General features: G+C 44.7%; 1 protein-coding gene across 5 annotated transcripts in view; it reads left to right on the forward strand.

Annotated features, from left to right (window-relative positions):
• Window positions 1-25: 25 nt before the first annotated feature.
• Window positions 26-23,288, forward strand: part of KYAT1 (kynurenine aminotransferase 1) — a 54,670-nt gene continuing 31,407 nt past the window's right edge. Inside the window, exon 1 of one of the 5 annotated variants that reach the window (XM_037797675.1) lies at window positions 26-153. Coding sequence is in view for 1 of the 5 variants with exons in the window: in XM_037797673.1 (XP_037653601.1) it covers window positions 195-317 (123 nt within the window). In the remaining 4 variants the exon portion in view is untranslated. The other 4 variants (XM_037797676.1, XM_037797672.1, XM_037797671.1 and 1 more) reach the window with 4 other exon arrangements.

Consider the following 23,288-nt stretch of genomic DNA (forward strand, 5'->3'; position numbering starts at 1 on the left):
TTCTCCGCGCCTTTGCCCCTACCCTCTCCCGCAGGTGCCATGTTGCTTCGGGGCGGAAGTAGCGGAGCCCGGGTTCGGCCCCTTTAAAGGGACAGGGACAGGGACGGCTGTGACCTCTGGGCGCGCTTCGGGACGAGGAGTAAAGAGGACGAGGTAGGGGTGAGTAGCTAGTGCCTGTGCGTGGCTGCCGGGAGATGTGGTGCCGAGGCTCGGAGGTCCAAATAACGGTTCCGAATTTGATTGTGCCGGTGCGCTTGCTTGCTGCGTTTGGTGCCGCTAGCATAACCGAGTGGATTCGCCGAACGATTAACCCAGCCGTGAGTAGCCCGCAGAATAAACTGTGCGCGCTTCTCGCTGATCCGCGCGCGGACACTGGAGACCAAGCCAGGCTGGTTCCCTCGGCAACCACATCTCCCACCCCACGATTGTACCAATGGGAAAAATGAAGTTCAGGGTAATTTAGTGAATCTGAGGCAGAGCCGTGGCTGGAACCCTGTTCCCGGACTCTAGCTATACATTTCCAAGGATACCGGGTTACCGCAGTTCCCAGACTGATAATAGTAACGGCAGTCAAGTTAAAAAAAATGATTGCAGTCCAACCATTCAATGGAAGGCCGTGCAGCCGCTAAAAAAAAAAATAAAATAAAATCCAATATGCACTCATCTTTAAGACATCCAGGATACATTAGATGGCATAAGGAAGGGGCAGAAAGAATAATATTGATGGGTGCTACCGTTTGTGTAAAAGAACGTGTGTGTGTCTGTGGGTGTGTGCACCAATCATCTGGTAGGATGCACAAGAAGTTGGTGACTGTGGTTGTTTCCAGGAGACCTGGAGTGCTTGGTACCTGGCAGTCGAGGAGGAGAAATTTACAACTAGGTGCCCAGGTCGATTATGCAAATACATGATGAAGGTGATGGCTCCTATTCATCAAGTGTTGAGGCAGTGCTTGGCCTCAGCTGTCTCACAGGGTCTTATTTTTCCCTTTCTTTAGAGGAGGAAACAGTCACAGAAAGCTTAGGGAACTTAGCAGTATTTCACAGCCCAGAAACTGGAGGAGCTAGAAGTTGAGCCTTGTAGGATTTCACATGAGATGCCCAGGTTCTAGCTTTTCCCACTCCCTTCTGAGAGGCTTTTTTGTTGTCACTCAGACGATACCCAGCTTGGAGCCTGGCACACAGCAGGCATCCAGTGATTTTTATTGACTGCAAGTGAAACAGTCAGAAAGAGACATCCTGGGGCATAGAGTGAAAAGAAGCAGACATTGAGGGCTGCAGCCCAGACTGGAGTACAAGGCCTGCCCCTTTCCAGCTTTGAGACTGTGGACCTGGCACTTCCCTCCGTGGGCCTCCGTATCCCCACTTGTAAAACTGACAACCACAACCACTATAGCTGACACTAAGTGCCCCTGTGGGGCAAGCTCCCTACTTGGTGCTTTATATGCAGATTAGCCCCATTTTACAGATGGGTAAGTGAGGCACAGGGAGGTTAAGAAAATTGCCTGAAGAGCCATGTTCCCACAAGGCCTCCCTCCCCGCCAGAGGTTGTTGGACACTTCAGTCTCACCTTGGGCTTCCTGGAATCATCAGCAGTGATGCTTTAAGGACCCACTGTGTGCTGACTGAGAGACCAGAGGCTGAGGATCTGGTGGAGAACAGGACAGACGCACAGTTTCTTTTCTTGGGGTCCAGCGAGGGCAACAGACAACCCAGCAGTTAGCATCTGTGATGAGCACTGTGGTAGAAGCTCAGGGTCTGGGGGAGCATTAGAGGAGGGGCACCTGGGTTGGCCCAGGTGGAGTCAAGGAGGGCTTCTCAAAGGAGGTGACTTTTAATCTGCAACCGAAAGACGAGAGAAGGTCTTTAAGAAGAAATGATGAGGCTGAACACTCAAGCAGAGATGGGCTCATATCCCAGGGTCTGCCTCTGGGTCCACTAAGGAGCTGAGAATAAGTTACCTGCTCAGGGACTGACATGAACCCAGCTGTGCAGGACAGCAACGGGTACTGTCCAGCATCTGTGTGAATCGTTCTTTCCTCCTGAATAATGCCTCAGTTAGGCATTAACATATCAACATCTGTGGCTTCCCACCCTCAACCACATTTAACCTTCAAAGAATAGTCTCCCTGATTTTCTAATCCAGGTAGGGGCAACAAAGGAACACAAGGGGAGTTAATTAGCAATGAGGAAGTTCTTTCCACTAATGCCCACACCCCTCCTGGCCTCCTTATTTCATTCTGTCCCAGAGCACCAAACCACTGCTTACACACAAACTCTGCCCCAAGTAAATAAAGTAGGCCTCTCGGACTGCAGATCATGAGTTCCTCTTGTCTTCCAAGATGCCCAGCCTGGGTTCCCCGGTTGCCGGTGTGCCAGTACACCTGTGTGACCAGGTGTGGACAAGACCCCCCTCTTCTGTAGCCAGCTGGCCAAAGTCATTCCAGGTACATTGGGAGAGGAATCACTGTCACTCCTGCCCCAACAGACAAGGGGCCACGTCCTATTCCCAGACGGCACTGCCAGCTCCCTGGAAAATTTCCAAAATTCTCATCGCACTTCCTTATTCCTGGAAAATGGTGTGAGCTCTGGGCTCACAGTTGGAGGCCTCATGTACTTTTCTGGAATTTTGGCTTTAGATAAGTCATTTCCCCACTCTGAGCCTCAGTTTCTCCATTGTAAAACTGACATGATGCTCTCTAAAGTTCCTGTCAGGGCTTGGGAGAGAGATTTTGATCTTGGATCTGTGCCGGTAAGGGCTGGGCTACCTGCTGTGTGTCTCACTCAAGGTCCCCTTCCAACCCCTCTGGCCCAGGAACCTGCTGTCTGGGCTCCAGAAGTTGTTTTTCTCTCCTTTGCCAATTCCAGAGCCAACAGGAACTGCGTATAAGTCAGTGTGCTTGCTAGATCTCCCCAGTCAGGTGGTCATCTCCCTTGGGGTAGAAACACTGGCTCAACAAGTTTTCACCAAACACTTGTCTTACTGGGACTCTGTTTCTTTAGATCCAAAAAAAACAGGACTCATCATATAACAAGAAACTTTTTTCTTTCCTGCTTGGTAAACTAATTTTTATGAAAAGCCTTACAGAGGCGGGGCAAGATGGCAGACTGGTGAGCTGTAAGTTTTAGTTACTCCTCCAGGAAAGTAGGTAAAAAGCCAGGAACTGCGTGGACTGGACACCACAGAGCAATCTGTCTTTGGGCATACTTCATACAACACTCATGAAAACGTGGAACTGCTGAGATCAGCGAAATCTGTAAGTTTTTGCGGCCAGGGGATCCGCGCCCCTCCCTGCCAGGCTCAGTCCCGGGGGAGGAGGGGCTGTCAGCTCCGGGAAGGAGAAGGGAGAACTGCAGTGGCTGCTCTTATCGAAAACTCATTCTACTGATTCAAACTCCAACCATAGATAGACTGAGACCAGACACCAGAGACTCTGAGAGCAGCCAGCCCAGCAGAGAGGAGACAGGCATAGAAAAAAAACAACACGAAAAACTCCAAAATAAAAGCAGAGGATTTTTGGAGTTCTGGTGAACACAGAAAGGGGAACGGTGGAGCTCAGGCCTTGAGGCGCATATGCAAATCCCGAAGCAAAGCTGATCTTTCTGCCCTGTGCACCTTTCCTTAATGGCCCTGGTTGCTTTGTCTATTAGCATTTCAATAACCCATTAGATCTCTGAGGAGGGCCGTTTTTTGTTTTTTTTTTTTTTTGTTTTTTGTTTTTTTAAATCCTTTTTGCTTTTTCTAAAACAATTACTCTAAGAAGCTCAATACAGAAAGCTTCAAAGAATTGCAATTTGGGCACGTCAAGTCAAGAGCAGAACTAAGAGAGCTCTGAGACAAAAGGCAATAATCCAGTGGCTGAGAAAATTCACTAAACAACACAACTTCCCAAGAAAAGGGGGGTGTCCGCTCACAGCCACCATCCTGGTGGACAGGAAACACTCCTGCCCATCGCCAGCCCCATAGCCCAGAGCTGCCCCAGACAACCCAGTGTGACGGAAGTGCTTCAAATAACAGGCACACACCACAAAACTGGGCGTGGACATTAGCCTTCCCTGCAACCTCAGCTGAATGTCCCAGAGCTGGGAAGGGGGAGCAGTGTGAATTAACAGAGCCCCATTCAGCCATCATTTGAGCAGACTGGGAGCCTCCCAACACAGCCCAGCAGCCCAGAACTGCCCTGGGGGGACGGCACTCACCTGTGACATAGCACAGTCATCCCTCAACAGAGGACCCGGGGTGCACAGCCTGGAAGAGGGGCCCACTTGCAAGTCTCAGGAGCCATACGCCAATACCAAAGACTTGTGGGTCAGTGGCAGAGACAAACTGTGGCAGGACTGAACTGAAGGATTAGACTATTGCAGCAGCTTTAAAACTCTAGGATCATCAGGGAGATTTGATTGTTAGGGCCACCCCCCCTCCCCGACTGCCCAGAAACACGCCCCACATACAGGGCAGGCAACACCAACTACACACGCAAGCTTGGTACACCAATTGGGCCCCACAAGACTCACTCCCCCACTCACCAAAAAGGCTAAGCAGGGGAGAACTGGCTTGTGGAGAACAGGTGGCTCGTGGACGCCACCTGCTGGTTAGTTAGAGAAAGTGTACTCCACGAAGCTGTAGATCTGATAAATTAGAGATAAGGACTTCAATAGGTCTACAAACCCTAAAAGAACCCTATCAAGTTCAGCAAATGCCACGAGGCCAAAAACAACAGAAAATTATAAAGCATATGAAAAAACCAGACGATATGGATAACCCAAGCCCAAGCACCCAAATCAAAAGACCAGAAGAGGCACAGCACCTAGAGCAGCTACTCAAAGAACTAAAGATGAACAATGAGACCATAGTACGGGAGATAAAGGAAATCAAGAAGACCCTAGAAGAGCATAAAGAAGACATTGCAAGACTAAATAAAAAAATGGATGATCTTATGGAAATTAAAGAAACTGTTGACCAAATTAAAAAGATTCTGGACACTCATAGTACAAGACTAGAGGAAGTTGAACAACGAATCAGTGACCTGGAAGATGACAGAATGGAAAATGAAAGCATAAAAGAAAGAATGGGGAAAAAAATTGAAAAACTCGAAATGGACCTCAGGGATATGATAGATAATATGAAACGTCCGAATATAAGACTCATTGGTGTCCCAGAAGGGGAAGAAAAGGGTAAAGGTCTAGGAAGAGTATTCAAAGAAATTGTTGGGGAAAACTTCCCAAATCTTCTAAACAACATAAATACACAAATCATAAATGCTCAGCGAACTCCAAATAGAATAAATCCAAAAAAACCCACTCCGAGACATATACTGATCACACTGTCAAACATAGAAGAGAAGGAGCAAGTTCTGAAAGCAGCAAGAGAAAAGCAATTCACCACATACAAAGGAAACAGCATAAGACTAAGTAGTGACTACTCAGCAGCCACCATTGAGGCAAGAAGGCAGTGGCACGATATATTTAAAATTCTGAGTGAGAGGAATTTCCAACCAAGAATACTTTATCCAGCAAAGCTCTCCTTCAAATTTGAGGGAGAGATTAAATTTTTCACAGACAAAGAAATGCTGAGAGAATTTGCTAACAAGAGACCTGCCCTACTGGAGATACTAAAGGGAGCCCTACAGACAGAGAAACAAAGACAGGACAGAGAGACTTGGAGAAAGGTTCAGTACTAAAGAGATTCGGTATGGGTACAATAAAGGATATTAATAGAGAGAGGGAAAAATATGGCAAACATAATCCAAAGGATAAGATGGCCGATTCAAGAAATGCCTTCACGGTTATAACGTTGAATGTAAATGGATTAAACTCCCCAATTAAAAGATATAGATTCGCAGAATGGATCAAAAAAAATGAACCATCAATATGTTGCATACAAGAGACTCATCTTAGACACAGGGACACAAAGAAACTGAAAGTGAAAGGATGGAAAAAAGTATTTCATGCAAGCTACAGCCAAAAGAAAGCAGGTGTAGCAATATTAATCTCAGATAAAATAGACTTCAAATGCAGGGATGTTTTGAGAGACAAAGAAGGCCACTAAATACTAATAAAAGGGGCAATTCAGCAAGAAGAAATAACAATCGTAAATGTCTATGCACCCAATCAAGGTGCCACAAAATACATGAGAGAAACACTGGCAAAACTAAAGGAAGCAATTGATGTTTCCACAATAATTGTGGGAGACTTCAACACATCACTCTCTCCTAGAGATAGATCAACCAGACAGAAGACCAATAAGGAAATTGAAAACCTAAACAATCTGATAAATGAATTAGATTTAACAGACATCTACAGGACATTACATCCCAAATCACCAGGATACACATACTTTTCTAGTGCTCACGGAACTTTCTCCAGAATAGATCATATGCTGGGACATAAAACAAGCCTCAATAAATTTAAAAAGATTGAAATTATTCAAAGCACATTCTCTGACCACAATGGAATACAATTAGAAGTCAATAACCATCAGAGACTTAGAAAATTCACAAATACCTGGAGGTTAAACAACACACTCCTAAACAATCAGTGGGTTAAAGAAGAAATAGCAAGAGAAATTGCTAAATATATAGAGACGAATGAAAATGAGAACACAACATACCAAAACCTATGGGATGCAGCAAAAGCAGTGCTAAGGGGGAAATTTATAGCACTAAACGCATATATTAAAAAGGAAGAAAGAGCCAAAATCAAAGAACTAATGGATCAACTGAAGAAGCTAGAAAATGAACAGCAAACCAATCCTAAACCAAGTACAAGAAAAGAAATAACAAGGATTAAAGCAGAAATAAATGACATAGAGAACAAAAAAACAATAGAGAGGATAAATATCACCAAAAGTTGGTTCTTTGAGAAGATCAACAAGATTGACAAGCCCCTAGCTAGACTGACAAAATCAAAAAGAGAGAAGACCCATATAAACAAAATAATGAATGAAAAAGGTGACATAACTGCAGATCCTGAAGAAATTAAAAAAATTATAAGAGGATATTATGAACAACTCTATGGCAACAAACTGGATAATGTAGAAGAAATGGACAATTTCCTGGAAACATATGAACAACCTAGACTGACCAGAGAAGAAATAGAAGACCTCAACCAACCCATCACAAGCAAAGAGATCCAATCAGTCATCAAAAATCTTCCCACAAATAAATGCCCAGGGCCAGATGGCTTCACAGGGGAATTCTACCAAACTTTCCAGAAGGAACTGACACCAATCTTACTCAAACTCTTTCAAAACATTGAAAAAAATGGAACACTACCTAACTCATTTTATGAAGCTAACATCAATCTAATACCAAAACCAGGCAAAGATGCTACAAAAAAGGAAAACTACCGGCCAATCTCCCTAATGAATATAGATGCAAAAATCCTCAACAAAATACTTGCAAATCGAATCCAAAGACACATTAAAAAAATCATACACCATGACCAAGTGGGGTTCATTCCAGGCATGCAAGGATGGTTCAACATAAGAAAAACAATCAATGTATTACAACACATTAAAAACTCGAAAGGGAAAAATCAATTGATCATCTCAATAGATGCTGAAAAAGCATTTGACAAAATCCAACATCCCTTTTTGATAAAAACACTTCAAAAGGTAGGAATTGAAGGAAACTTCCTCAACATGATAAAGAGCATATATGAAAAACCCACAGCCAGCATAGTACTCAATGGTGAGAGACTGAAAGCCTTCCCTCTAAGATCAGGAACAAGACAAGGATGCCCGCTGTCACCACTGTTATTCAACATTGTGCTGGAAGTGCTAGCCAGGGCAATCCGGCAAGACAAAGAAATAAAAGGCATCCAAATTGGAAAAGAAGAAGTAAAACTGTCATTGTTTGCAGATGATATGATCTTATATCTAGAAAACCCTGAGAAATCAACGATACACCTACTAGAGCTAATCAACAAATTTAGCAAAGTAGCGGGATACAAGATTAATGCACATAAGTCAGTAATGTTTCTATATGCTAGAAATGAACAAACTGAAGAGACACTCAAGAAAAAGATACCATTTTCAATAGCAACTAAAAAAATCAAGTACCTAGGAATAAACTTAACCAAAGATGTAAAAGACCTATACAAAGAAAACTACATAACTCTACTAAAAGAAATAGAAGGGGACCTTAAAAGATGGAAAAATATTCCATGTTCATGGATAGGAAGGCTAAATGTCATTAAGATGTCAATTCTACCCAAACTCATCTACAGATTCAATGCAATCCCAATCAAAATTCCAACAACCTACTTTGCAGACTTGGAAAAGCTAGTTATCAAATTTATTTGGAAAGGGAAGATGCCTCGAATTGCTAAAGGCACTCTAAAAAAGAAAAACGAAGTGGGAGGACTTACACTCCCTGACTTTGAAGCTTATTATAAAGCCACAGTTGCCAAAACAGCATGGTACTGGCACAAAGATAGACATATAGATCAATGGAATCGAATTGAGAACTCAGAGATAGACCCTCAGATCTATGGCCGACTGATCTTTGATAAGGCCCCCAAAGTCACCGAACTGAGCCATAATGGTCTTTTCAACAAATGGGGCTGGGAGAGTTGGATATCCATATCCAAAAGAATGAAGGAGGACCCCTACCTCACCCCCTACACAAAAATTAACTCAAAATGGACCAAAGATCTCAATATAAAAGAAAGTACCATTAAACTCCTAGAAGATAATGTAGGAAAACATCTTCAAGACCTTGTATTAGGCGGCCACTTCCTAGACTTTACACCCAAAGCACAAGCAACAAAAGAGAAAATAGATAAATGGGAACTCCTCAAGCTTAGAAGTTTCTGCACCTCAAAGGAATTTCTCAAAAAGGTAAAGAGGCAGCCAACTCAATGGGAAAAAATTTTTGGAAACCATGTATCTGACAAAAGACTGATATCTTGCATATACAAAGAAATCCTACAACTCAATGACAATAATACAGACAGCCCAATTATAAAATGGGCAAAAGATATGAAAAGACAGTTCTCTGAAGAGGAAATACAAATGGCCAAGAAACACATGAAAAAATGTTCAGCTTCACTAGCTATTAGAGAGATGCAAATTAAGACCACAATGAGATACCATCTAACACCGGTTAGAATGGCTGCCATTAAACAAACAGGAAACTACAAATGCTGGAGGGGATGTGGAGAAATTGGAACTCTTATTCATTGTTGGTGGGACTGTATAATGGTTCAGCCACTCTGGAAGTCAGTCTGGCAGTTCCTTAGAAAACTAGATATAGAGCTACCATTCGATCCAGCGATTGCACTTCTCGGTATATACCCGGAAGATCGGAAAGCAGTGACACGAACAGATATCTGCACGCCAATGTTCATAGCAGCATTATTCACAATTGCCAAGAGATGGAAACAACCCAAATGTCCTTCAACAGATGAGTGGATAAATAAAATGTGGTATATACACACGATGGAATACTACGCGGCAGTAAGAAGGAACGATCTGGTGAAACATATGACAACATGGATGAACCTTGAAGACATAATGCTGAGCGAAATAAGCCAGGCACAAAAAGAGAAATATTATATGCTACCACTAATGTGAACTTTGAAAAATGTAAAACAAATGGTTTATAATGTAGAATGTAGGGGAACTAGCAGTAGAGAGCAATTAAGGAAGGGGGAACAATAATCCAAGAAGAACAGATAAGCTATTTAACGTTCTGGGGATGCCCAGAAATGACTATGGTCTGTTAATTTCTGATGGATGTAGTAGGAACAAGTTCACTGAAATGTTGCTATATTATGTAACTTTCTTGGGGTAAAGTAGGAACATGTTGGAAGTTAAGCAGTTATCTTAGGTTAGTTGTCTTTTTCTTACTCCCTTGTTATGGTCTCTTTGAAATGTTCTTTTATTGTATGTTTGTTTTCTTTTTAACTTTTTTTTTCATACGGTTGATTTAAAAAAGAAGGGAAAGTTAAAAAAAAAAAAAGAAAAGAAAAAAGACAAACAAGGAAAAAAAAAAAAGATGTAGTGCCCCCTTGAGGGGCCTGTGGAGAATGCAGGGGTATTCGCCTACCCCACCTCCATGGTTGCTAACATGACCACAGACATAGGGGACTGGTGGTTTGATGGGTTGAGCCCTCTACCATAAGTTTTACCCTTGGGAAGACGGTTGCTGCAAAGGAGAGGCTAGGCCTCCCTGTATTTGTGCCTAAGAGTCTCCTCCTGAATGCCTCTTTGTTGCTCAGATGTGGCCCTCTCTCTCTGGCTAAGCCAACTTGAAAGGTGAAATCACTGCCCTCCCCCCTACGTGGGATCAGACACCCAGGGAAGTGAATCTCCCTGGCAACGTGGAATATGACTCCCGGGGAGGAATGTAGACCCGGCATCGTGGGATGGAGAACATCTTCTTGACCAAAGGGGGGATGTGAAAGGAAATGAAATAAGCTTCAGTGGCAGAGAGATTCCAAAACGAGCCGAGAGATCACTCTGGTGGGCACTCTTACGCACACTTTAGACAACCTTTTTTAGGTTCTAAAGAATTGGGGTAGCTGGTGGTGGATACCTGAAACTATTAAACTACAACCCAGAACCCATGAATCTCGAAGACTGTTGTATAAAAATGTAGCTTATGAGGGGTGACAGTGGGATTGGGAATGCCATAAGGACCAAACTCCACTTTGTCTAGTTTATGGATGGATGTGTAGAAAAGTAGGGGAAGGAAACAAACAGACAAAGGTACCCAGTGTTCTTTTTTACTTCAATTGCTCTTTTTCACTCTAATTATTATTCTTGTTATTTTTGTGTGTGTGCTAATGAAGGTGTCAGGGATTGATTTAGGTGATGAATGTACAACTATGTAATGGTACTGTAAACAATCGAAAGTACAATTTGTTTTGTATGACTGCGTGGTATGTGAATATATCTCAATAAAATGATGATTTAAAAAAAAAAAAAACTTACAGATTTACATATTAATAGCTTACTTTCGTTGATAGGTTGCTATGGGTCAGGACCTGTGCTAAATGCTTTTCATGGTTTGTCTTCTATTATTATTTTCCCCATTTTACAGATGAGCAAGCTGAACCTCCGAGGGGCTGTGATGTGACATAGTCAAGGTCCCATAGCTAGTCAGTAGTGGAACTGGGATCATTTTATCCAATTCCGTGTCCAAGCTTTGATCTTTGGTTGTTTGTGTATCTGACTGCTCTCACCTAGGCATGATACCCTGGTTGCCCCTGTCCCCCCACTCTCGCACTCCCTCCCTGAGCAGCCGTGGTTTGTGTTGTCTCAGTAACAGGTAGTCACCTGGCATTTTGATCCCAGGCCCCGCAAGGCACCAGATAGACCTGCCCAATGAAGAACTGTCTCACCAAAATGCATACACTGTTGATAAACACCAAAACCAAATGTTCTCATTGCAAAGAGTTGACTTAGGTGACGTGGAGCCAGCCTGAGAAGCCACAGTCACCTTGCCTGCCTTTGCAATCATTCCGTGCAAGGTGGAAGGGACAAGAGCTGGACAAGGCATTGCTCCTATCTCCAAGGGACTGGTGGTCTCCTGCCAGCTGGAGAACTGATAGAGGAGGTAGCACATAGTTCCAGAGAGAAGTATTGTAGAGGAATACAGGCGGACCTCGTGTTTGAATCCCAGCTCGGACTCAGAGTGAGCGTTGTTTGTTCTTCTCTTGTACCAAATAGGAATGACAATACTTTCCTAGTAGACCATTGCAAGGGTAAGAGAATTTGAGAATGAGAGGCTGGGGAGTTGTCAGGTGCCAATTAGGTACTCTCTGAGTTCAGAGGTGGGCCTGGGTGGCCCCAGAAGGCTTCAGAGAGAAAGCAGATATAGGGCTAGATCCTGCCGGATGGATCATATTGGAGGGCATACTGAGCAGGGGGCACAGCTTGAGCAAAGCTGGGCAGTGTTTATTCAAAAGCAAATGATTTATCTGTTTGGGAGAGGAGGGTGCATAGAGGTGCAGTGTGAATTCAGGTCAGCTCCAAAGGCTGAACTGAGGAGGTTTTGGACTTCACCCAATGTCAACAAAGGCTGCTTGGCAAGGCTGGTCCAACAGGGAGGTGGCTGATGTCAGCCCCCAGAGTATTCATCATTAAAGGGTGTCAGTGAGCACGATCACTGAGGCATTCCAGGAGTCATCCACCTGCTGGTCACTTACAGTGGTGCATTCTGGCCAGGAGGTGGCCGGTTGCTGCCCAGACATGCTGATGGAGGCGTGTGTTGGGAACACAGGGAAGGCACTGAGCACTGGCCCCCGGTCCCTGGCCTGGGAGCAAGGAGGCTTGAGTTCTTAGATGCCTGGGCAGCTGGGCTCGAAGGTGTCCTAAAGTTCATCCCATCTAGTTCTGCCCCCCCTCCCCAGGTGGGGTTATGATCTCCTCCGTGCTTTCATCCTGCCTGAGCTGTCTCCATTACAGCACTTCTTCCACTGATTTATCTTTAAATAATAACAGTAACAATGATAACATCTTTTGAATACTTATTCTTTACCAGGCAACACACTGACAATGTTTTATCTCATTGATTTCTCATTATAACCCTGTGAAGCAGGTACTATCACTATCCTCATTTCAGAAATGAGACACAGAAAGTTTAGTAATTTACCAGAAGTCACACAGCTAGTACATGGTTTGAGTCTGAGGTCTGTCTGATTCCAGAGCCTGTGCTTCACAGCCTTGTTAAAAAAGAAAAAGAAAAAATCAAACTGTATGGAAGTTTCTAAGTAAAAATCCCTAATCCAATCCCAGAGAAAGCTTTCATTAATGATTTGGTGGTGTCCCCAGAAACATCCTTATGCACAAACATGGACAAAAATGGATAGTCGAGACGGTTTGATGTGCTGAGCCCTCTATCATGGGACTTGCCCTTTTGAAGCTTGTTGTTGCAAGGGGGAGGCTAGACTTGCATATAATTGTGCCTAAGAGTCTCCCCCCGAGTGCCTCTTTGTTGCTTAGATGTGGCCCTCTCTCTCTCTCTAATTAAGCCACCTCGGCAGGTAAACACACCGCCCTCCCTCCTATGTGGAACCTGACTCCCAGGGGTGTAAATCTCCCTGGCAACGCAGGATATGACTCCCCAGGATGAATCTGGACTCGGCATCGTGGGATTGAGAATATCTTCTTGCCAAAAAGGGGGATGCGAAATGAAACAAAGTTTCAGTGGCTGAGAGATTTCGAATGGAGTCAAGAGGTCACTCTGGTGGACATTCTTACACACTATATAGATAACATCTCTTAGATTTTAATGTATTAGAAGAGCTAGAACTAAATACCTGAAACTATCAAACTCCAACCCGGTAGTCTGGACTCTTAAAGATGATTGTATAACAATGTAGTTTATAAGGGGTGACAGTGTGATTGTGAAAACCTTGTGGATCACACTCCCTTTATCCAGTGTATGGATGGATGAGGAGAAAAATGGGGACAAAAACTGAATGAAAAATAGGGTGGGATGGGGGGTATGATTTGGTGTTCTTTTTTACTTTTATTTTTTATTCTTATTCTGATTCTTTCTGATGTAAGGAAAATGTCCAAAAATAGATTGGGGTGATGAATGTGTACAGTTGATGGTACACCATGGATGATTTATGGTATGTGAATATATTTCAATAAAACTGAATTTAATTTTAAAAAATGGACAGTCAAATGAGGGAACTGGCCAACAAAGATGAAAGTGCAGCAAAGAAGTGAAAAGTGTTAAGGCAGAAGTGAGATTTGAATCAAAGGTAAATGGAATAATAGAAGAAACAGCTGACAGTGAGAATGTTGACACCACACTGTTCAAGGGTCTCTAGATATGTAGGCAGAGGAACTTAGTGAAGGTGAACTAATTGACATAAATGAGGAAAGTGGTTTAACAAAAAGGATAAGGTAGTACAGAGGAAATGACATCTGCAAAAAACTTCACATTAAAGGAACTCTCAGAGATATTTCATGACGTTGAAAGTGCAAAGGATAAAATGTTGGAAGTTGATCCAGACTTGGAAAGGAATATGACAATTTGCCAAAGCTTAGAAAAGATGCTTGTTCCATATCATAAGTTATATGATTAGAAGACAAACACCGTTCACACTACTCTTGATAAATTTTTTCCTTGATAAGTTTTTTATAAGGAAATAAAACACTTTAATTCACAGTGTTTTAAATTATAGTGTACTAAATAAATATTAGTTTTACTATTTTTTCATTTCCCTATATATTTTTTCCCTATGCTCTTATAACTGATAGTAACAAGTTTTAATGTTTTGACAATAATTTTTAAAGTTCATGAAACAATCGTAATTTTTTGCATGGATTTTTAAGATCTCTTTGCACAATTTCAGCTTGCATGATCATTTGTACAGACCAATGCTACTGTGCAAAGCAAGGATTGCCTCTGTATGTTTGTGTATGCTCCATACACTGATATGCATACCTCTTTCTAAATTAAAAAAAATACAAATTGATTATATTGTTCTTCAGCCTGCCTTTCTTTCCTGAACTTGAATATCTTCCCATATCAGAATGCTAGAAACGAGCTCGTTAGTTTTAGTGGTTCCACAATATGCCATTGTAAGAAAAACCCTACCCTATTGAACCAGCCCCAATTGGACATTCCGGATGTCTCCAGTTTTTTCTCTCTCACACGATGCTGCACTAATCATCCAAGGGTATACCACTTTGTGTATATGTGTGAATATTTCTGTGAGATAGATTCCTAGGACAGGGCATGTTGGGTCAAAGAGTAATGTGTGTTATTAAATTGCCTTCCAAAAGTTATACCAGTGAGCACTAATCCAGTGTTTTTCAAGTCATGGATTATGACCTATAATGCATTGTGTTTTTTTTTGTTTGTTTTTTTTTAATCTTCATTTTATTGAGATATATTCACATACCACGCAGTCATACAAAACAAATCGTACTTTCGATTGTTTACAGTACCATTACATAGTGGTACATTCATCACCTAAATCAATCCCTGACACCTTCATTAGCACACACACAAAAATAACAAGAATAATAATTAGAGTGAAAAAGAGCAATTGAAGTAAAAAAGAACACTGGGTACCTTTGTCTGTTTGTTTCCTTCCCCTATTTTTCTACTCATCCATCCATAAACTAGACAAAGTGGAGTGTGGTCCTTATGGCTTTCCCAATCCCATTGTCACCCCTCATAAGCTACATTTTTATACAACTGTCTTCGAGATTCATGGGTTCTGGGTTGTAGTTTGATAGTTTCAGGTATCCACGACCAGCTACCCCAATTCTTTGGAACCTAAAAAGGGTTGTTTAAAGTGTGCGTAAGAGTGCCCACCAGAGTGACCTCTCGGCTCCTTTTGGAATCTCTCTGCCACTGAAGCTTATTTCATTTCCTTTCACATCCCCCTTTTGGTCAAGAAGATGTTCTCCGTCCCACGATGCCGGGTCTCCATTCCTCCCCGGGAGTCATATTCCACGTCATGCATTGTGTTTTCAATTTGGTGGATGTCAGTCTTTATTCTTTGCCCATCTAAGTGGCAGAAAATAGTATGTATTTTAATTTTGAGTAAGGTTCAGCATCATTTCAAGTTTATTAACATTTTTTTCTGTGAATTTTCCTATCCTTTGATTTTTTTTTCCTATTGAGATGTTAGTATTTTTGTTATTGATTTGTAAGAACTTTTTGTATATCAAGGCTCATACTGTATTTACATGGCCTGGTTCCTTGTTTGTGTCCTTCATTATCTGGCAGCTAGCATAGAGCATAGCGTGATAAAGGTTCAATATGTATTTGCTGAAGCAATGAAGCGGCCTACAATAGATGCCAGGCCTTGTGCCAGGTGTTCATAATAAGAAGATGAGCAGAACAGAGTCCTTGTTTTAATGGAGGTCACAGTCTGATGGAGAGAGGGATATTCATTTCTAATTCAACAAAAATTTATTGAGCAGCTACTTTATGCTGGGTATAATATCCATTGAAAGAGCAGCCTCCTAAGATAAGAAAACTACTGGGACTGGGTGACCTGGTCTCGGTGGGAATCTGGGCAGATCATTTCCCCTCCCTGGTCCACAGTATCCCCATCCATAAAATGTGAATAGCCAAATTCTTTGGCCCTTTTAGGAAGTAGGAGTCACTGGTCCAAGGGGCCATTGTGTCACTGCTCAGAGCCTCCCTTTGTCCCACTGTGGCAGTGAGGGCAGGCTTTGGAGTCAGAGTCTTGAGTTCTGATGCCAGCTTGGCCGCATGCTAGCTGTGGCCTTGTGTGTGTGGCTCAGCCTACCTGTAAAGTGCTCGGCAGAGTGCCTGGCACAGAAAGAGTCTGCAGCAAATATAAGATCACTGTCATTACCTTTAGGGCAGATCTCAGGAGCTGTGGAAGGGCTGACGAGGAGAAGGCCTGCTTCCTGGAAGATGAGAAGTGAGGCATAGGAAGTTGGAGGCTGCTATGACCTGGGAAAGGCTGCCCACAGAGACCCCCAGGTGCTGTGAGGTCCCAGGTCAGTAGGAAAGCCCTGAATTAGGGCCAGGACCAGCCCCTCCCCTGCTGTGGGTCTCCTCTGTGAAGGGAGGCCACAGTCCCCTCCTGGGGCACAAAAGTCACCCAGGCCCAAATGCATGGAACCCCAGGGCCAGCTTGCCCTAAGTCCAGACACAGCTGGCCCTGCGCGCCCTCTGCTGGCATCTGGAGGAACAACCACCCTCCAGGGCAGCTCCCAGGCACCTGGCTGTGTTGACTGGTGAGGTGAGGGCCGTCCATGTAGCCACCTGTGCCCTCCTGCTCTTGGTTCAGACCCCCAAGGCTTCTCTCTCCCCTTCAAGTTCCCAGAAACTGCCCTAATTACACTCGTGTTCTCATAGACACAGACATATGCACACACTCGTATTTATGCATGTATTAACTTTTGTGCAGGGCTGCATTATGACTTTCATGGGCCCTTTTCTCCATTAAAAAGAGTAAAGAGTATATTTTACAACTTTGTATAAAAAATCAATCATCCAAGCTGGAGTCATTATTATACATTCATTATTACTTTCTTTTCTTCCTATTTTAAAAGAAACTTAAATAAAATCATTTTCATGGGCCTCTAAAAATATTGGAGGCCATAGGCATTGTGCCTCCTGGGCCTGATGGAGAAGTTGGCCCTGCCCACATGCCCTTGTAAATTCACGCACATGCCATATCATACTAATTCAATGAATATTCTTAACACATCTGCCCTTTTAGTAACATCTGTCTGCATGCCTGACACCAGGTGAAGTGTTTCCGATGCATTATCTTATTTTTATTTTATAAATATGGAAACTGACATTCAAAGAGATGAAGTGACTTGCCGCAGGTCACACAGCCCAGTTTGTGACGCCCAAGCTTGTGTTCTGATCCCTTCCACCCCCACCCTATCCTCTCCCTGGGGTCTGCTCGGGGATTGGCCCTGGGTGAACACCAAGGATATGTCAGTAGCACACAGTGTAATGCTCAGTCACATGCCCTCAGAGGCACCTGGGCACACATACCTCCAGACGCTGAGCATGCATCACCCCCTGCCCCTGCCCTTCTAATCCCCTGAAGTGAAAACCAATCCCGGTTTCCAGCTCCAGCCTTGAGACTATGAAACTGGTTAATCATCTCTTTGTTTCAGCTCAGGTGCCAATGGCTTTCCTTGTCCTCTGTGGATCCGGGTGCTCAGGCACCCACCAGGCCACCTCCAGCCCCAGGGCACCACCTTTCCCTAGCAGCTGGCATTGCCCAGAAAATCGAATGGCTGATACTGTGGCAGGGGATGGGGGAGAACCACAAGCTGGGATCTCTTCCATGCACTGAGTTTCTGTTCTGTGCTGGGCACCAGGTGATACAGAAGGCTGTAAGGCCCTGTCCCCAACCTCCAAGAGCCCAGTATGTGTTAACTGTTATCTTACCATTATTTCTAGTTTCCTTGCCTGTTAATGGGGATAAGGCTAGCACCTGCTTTACAGAGCTATTGATCCAACAATGTATGTGTCTATAGTCCTTAGGGCAGTGCTAAGTACACAGTAAGTGCTCAGTAAACTACAGCTGATGGTATTAATAGTGTTCCTATGGCTATTATCCAACGAGATGATGCAGGCAGGATTTAGGGCAGAGGAGGTATGGTCACTTTAGGAGAAAGGCCAGAATTTGTAAGACGTAGAGTCTGATGTGGGCAAGGGTGGCAGAGAGAAGATCATCCCAGGAGGTGTCTGCAGATTTTGATCCAGGTGGTCAGGAGGCGGTGGAGTGTGGTCTCTGTAGGATGAGGTCCATCTAGGGGAGTCAGCAGGACATCAGGCCCAGGACAGGGACAGGAGCAGCCAACCTCGCATTTGGCCAACCTGGGGGGACAACCAAGACTCTCCCAGTTTTAGCACAGAAAATACTACATCCCAAGGAACGCCTCAGTCCCAGGCACGCAGGATGGCTGCCCCCCTAGAAAATGCAGCAGGCACAGGGCACCTACTGTGACTGGGCTCTGTGCTCCGAACTGCTGTCATCCCTCTCGCCCCCTTGGCTGAGTGCATTGAGGCTGAAGCACCCAGGCTGCCCCCTCCCCTCTGATGTTACACACCACGAGTGCCCCTCCCTGGAAAACGATAGCTCTGCCATTTGTGGCATGCCCCAAAGCACTGGCTCTTCACCACAGGGTTCAGAGAAGGCTTCCTGCAAGGTTTTCCTGGGAACTGACTCTCAGTTCTGAGAAATTAGAGGGTGAAGTGAACTCTGGCCAGCCTGACTTCTCAGCTCCTAGAACCCACCCAGCTCCCTTCCACATCCAGGCCTGGGTACGGGCTCTCTCTGTCTGGAGCCCTTTTCTCCCTCCCTCCTGGATGCAGCTTGAATGGCCCCTCCCTCCAGGAAACCGTCCCTGGCCCCCTTACACTGGGGCGAGTGCCCCAGAGCGCCCTCTAGCTCCCAATCCTTGCAGTTGTCAGGAAGGCACTTGTTGGAATGAAGGAGACAGGGCTGGTGGCCTCTCTTGCTCCCTGTGATGGTGACTCCAGGGGGCCTGGTCCCCATGGTAGTTTCAGTGCAAAGCCAGGGCCTGGAGAGAGGAGATGCTTGGGAAGGAGCTGAATGTTGCAGGGAGAGCAGAGCGGGAAGTGCCCCCTCCTTTGGACAGAGAGCTCCAGAGTGCTTTGAAAGACCTTTGGGGAAGAGGCTGGAAGAGACTGGGCCTAGAGAGTTGCCCAGGTCAGGCCATGGGCAGGTGAGCAAACCCTTAGCGGGCCACCTGGTGCCAGTCTCTGCACCTGCACTCCTGGCCTCTGCTGCCCTCCCTTCCCATCCCTCACATGCCCCAGCCCATCTAGGATCTAACCCATCAACCACTGTTCTTTTCTGAAAATGGATTGTCTGTCCTCTCCCAGCCCCCTTCACCTTGTTCACCCCACCCCTCTGTGACTGCACGGTGGGTGAGGGTGTAGGGAGTGTGGCCCTGTGCAGCCCCGTGCGCATGGGCCTGGGCTGAGGAAAGAGTACAGAGGGGAACCCCACCTTCGACAGGAGAAGGGAGTGGGTCACCAGCAAGGCCCTGCAGGCCCGCAGAGGCCCAGTGTCTGCTCCTCTCTTGCTCCTCCTCTCTGTGAAAGGGGTGCAGTGATTTGTGAGGGTGGGAGCATTGCCCCCAACTCAGAGCACAGTCCACGGAGTTCTCGTGGAGTCCTGGGAGAGAAGGGGGAGGTCCCAGGACTGAGCTGTCCCCTCTCCACTTCTTTCCTAGGGTTTTGGTGTTTTTCTGTTTATTTTAACTGTGTACCTTCTAGGTGCAAGGCTATGTGCTAGGTGATGGGTACAGAGCATTGAACCAGGCAGGGCCTCAGGAAGCTGCATGAACCCTGCTGCAGCAGGTCCCTGCCTGGGGAGGGGTCCATCCCCACCAGGCAAGGATGATGAGGTAAGAACACAGGTTCTGCCCTGGGTAAGAGAGTTATGAGGACCGAGACAGGAGGTGACGAAGAATGCAAAGGGTCAGTTGCCTGGTGGGCTGCAGAGGAGGGGGTTGGTGAGAGGTAAGAGAATTGCTGGGGTGGGAGTAAGAGAGCAGCAGGTTTGGAAAGAGAAGCCATCAAGTGATCCTGGGGGGCAGGCAGGGCCTCTAGGGGTATTTGAGGAGTCAACAGGGCACCTTGGGGTGCCAAAGTGATGGTGGGGGGCACAGCTGGCATTAGTGCTGGGGCAGGAATGCAGTAATCCTGTCATATGGGGAAGTCCACATAAAGAAGAAGATCTCTCAAGACTTTCTCAAACTCACTGGGCAGTTACAGAGGTAAAACTTAATGTTTGCTGAGGAGAATCTAAGATGGCGGCATAGAGAGGAGTGGAAGCTAAGTAGTCCCCCTGGAACAACTCAAAAAAAACAGAAACAACTAGTAAATAATCCAGAATAACTGCAGGGGACAAACATGACCATCCACTCATCATGCACCAACCTGAATTGGGAGGAATGCCTGAGATCACAGCATAAAATCTATAAGTAAAAACTGCAGATCCAAATCGGGAGACTCCTCTCCCACAGCCCGAGCTACAAAGCCTCATGGTGCCAGAGAGAAGCTTTCTCCCAGCAAGCAAATATAGCTCAGCTGAGCTCCAACTGGGGTTTTAATTAGCAAGTGTGAACTGCTCACTATGAGGTACGAATCCCCAACAAGTAGACAGAGGCTTTGGGTGATGACTAACCTTGGAGAGCCAGAGGGTCACCTTGGAGAGCCAGAGGGTCGCCTCGGACTAACTCTGTTCCTTTTTCAACTCAGTGGAGAAAGCCTCAGCCATTTTCAGTTCCCAGTTCTGTGACCCAGGCAAGGGTATAGCACAGGCAAAGAGAGACCATTGAAATGCTAATGACCTCCCCCTAGGGCATCTATCTTCTCTAAGAGGAAAGGGGTGGGGCCCAGCTCTACTACCTGCCTTTCATTCAGAACTTACACCAGTCAAGAATTATAGTCTAACAGGCACCACCTGCTGGGCAGAAAAGCACAGTGACCGGAGGCATCAGAGGGTGTACCAATTTTCTAAGATACACCCTCAGGGAAATCAGATACTAAATATTTCTTCCTTCTGGGACCTTAGCCCATTCTGGTCTGGGGAGGCCTGATTGGGGTAACCAAAGAAACCATGCCTAGACAACAAAAAACTACAACCTACACCAAGAAAAATGAGGTTATGGCCCAGGCAGGGGAACAAACTTGCACTTGAGCTGTGATGCAGGAATTGAAACAACTAATAATAAGTGAATTCAGAAAGTTTAGGGAAGATATGGCAAAAGAGATGAACCGTATAATGAAAACACAGGACGTACATAAGGTAGAAATTGAAAGTTCAAAAAACCAATTAGTGGAATCTATGGAAATGAAAGGCACAACACAAGAGATGAAAGACACAGTGGAAACATAAACAGCAGATCTCGAAAGGCAGAAGAAAACACTCAGGAACTGGAGAACAAGGCACCTGAAAGCCTACACACAAAAGAACAGATAGAGAAAAGAATGGAAAAATACGAGCAACGTCTCCGGGAACTTAAAGACAAAACAAAAAGCAAGAATTTACATGTCATTGGTGTCCTAGAAGGAGAAGAGAAGGGAAAAGGGGCAGAAGCAATAATGGAGGAAATAATCAATGAAAATTTCCCATCTCTTATGAAAGACATAAAATTACGGATCCAAGAAGCGCAGCACACCCCAAACAGAATAGATCTGAATATGCCTGTGCCACGACACTTAATGATCAGATTATCAGACATCAAAGATAAAGAGAGAATCCTGAAAGCAGCAATAGAGAAACGATCTATCGCATACAAAGGAAGCTTGATAAGACTATGTGTGGATTTCTCAATAGAAACCATGGAGGCAAGAAGGAAGTGGGGTGATATATTTAAGATACTGAAAGAGAAAAACCACCAACCAAAAATCCTATATCCGGCAAAACTATCCTTCAGATATGAGGGAAAGCTTAAAATATTCTCTGACAAACGGACAATGACCGAGTTTGTGAACAAGAAACCTGCTCTACAGGAAACACTAAAGGAAGCACTGCAGACAGAAAGGAAAAGACAGGAGTGAGAGGTTTGGAAAACAGTTCTGGGAGATAGTAGCACAGCAATGTAAGTACACTGAAGAAAGAGGACTGTAAATATGGTTGAAAGAGAAAGGCTGGGATCATGTGGGACACCAGAACAAAAGACGAACGATAAAGACTGGGACTGTGTAACTCAGGGCAACCTAGGATGCTCAATGATTGTAATAAAAGGTACAAATATGTTTTTACATGAGATAGAACAAATGAATGTCAACAGTGCACGGTGTTAAAAATAGGGTGGGATTGAGGGGAAAATACAGTCAATGCAAACTAGAGGCTAGAATTAACAGAAACATTGTATTGTGCTTCCTTTAATTTAACAAAAGCAATCTACCAAAGCTAAATGCACATGGGAGGGGGGGGAGTAGGGGAAGGGTATGGGACTCCAGGCATTGGTGATGTTGTCTGACTATTCTACTTCAGGTTAATGCTATCTTTCCTTTTGTCACCTTCTAGCTATCAAGTTTTTTGTTTGTTTGTTTGTTTTTCTCTCTTTCTCTTGCCTTTTTCTTTTGCCTCTCTGCCTTCTTTGACTCTTCCTCCGTCTTTTGTGGAAGAAATGTCTTTATATAGAGAGTGGCGATGGTGCTCAATACATAAATACATGACTATACAAGGAACCAACAATTGTTTACCTAGGACGGAATGTATAGTGTTTGAACAAAACCATCTTAAAAGAAATGGGTTGAGAGAACCTAAGATGGCGGCTAGGTGAGACAGGGCAAAAAAAATACCTCCGTGAAAAATACTAGATAAAAACCAGAAAGTGACCCAGAACACCACTTCCAGAGTAGCACCAGCCAGGCAAGGTCTGCTAAATCTACAGGGACCGTGCATTTGGTGAAACCAGGAGTCTGCATTCTGAAATGAGTGAGTGAGTCGGCTGAAAGTCCCTTGGCCATGCTGTGGTGTGGGGAGATGGTGGGTTGGTGTTTGGAGATGGACTAGTTCTTTAAAAAAAAAAAGAAAAGCCCAGGAGCCCCTACAGATACGATGGGAGCGGGCTGGGCTAATGCCTCGGTGTCTGGCGTGGAGGATACCCCTTCCCACACCCACTGCTGATTGTCTCGGGCCCAGGGGAGCAAAGGGGAGCCAAAAGGAGAAAAAAACGCACAACTTGCAGCCATCTCCCTGGCGGGTGGGGACACTCCTGCCCAGGGCCGAACCCACAGCACAGAGCCGAGCCAAGAAACCCAGTGTGACAGGGAGTCTTTCCCGCAGCACCATGCATATGCCACAAAATCCACCGTGGA

This window comes from Choloepus didactylus, chromosome 10 (genome assembly GCF_015220235.1).
Source record: "Choloepus didactylus isolate mChoDid1 chromosome 10, mChoDid1.pri, whole genome shotgun sequence".
In the NCBI taxonomy this organism is placed as follows: domain Eukaryota; kingdom Metazoa; phylum Chordata; class Mammalia; order Pilosa; family Megalonychidae; genus Choloepus; species Choloepus didactylus.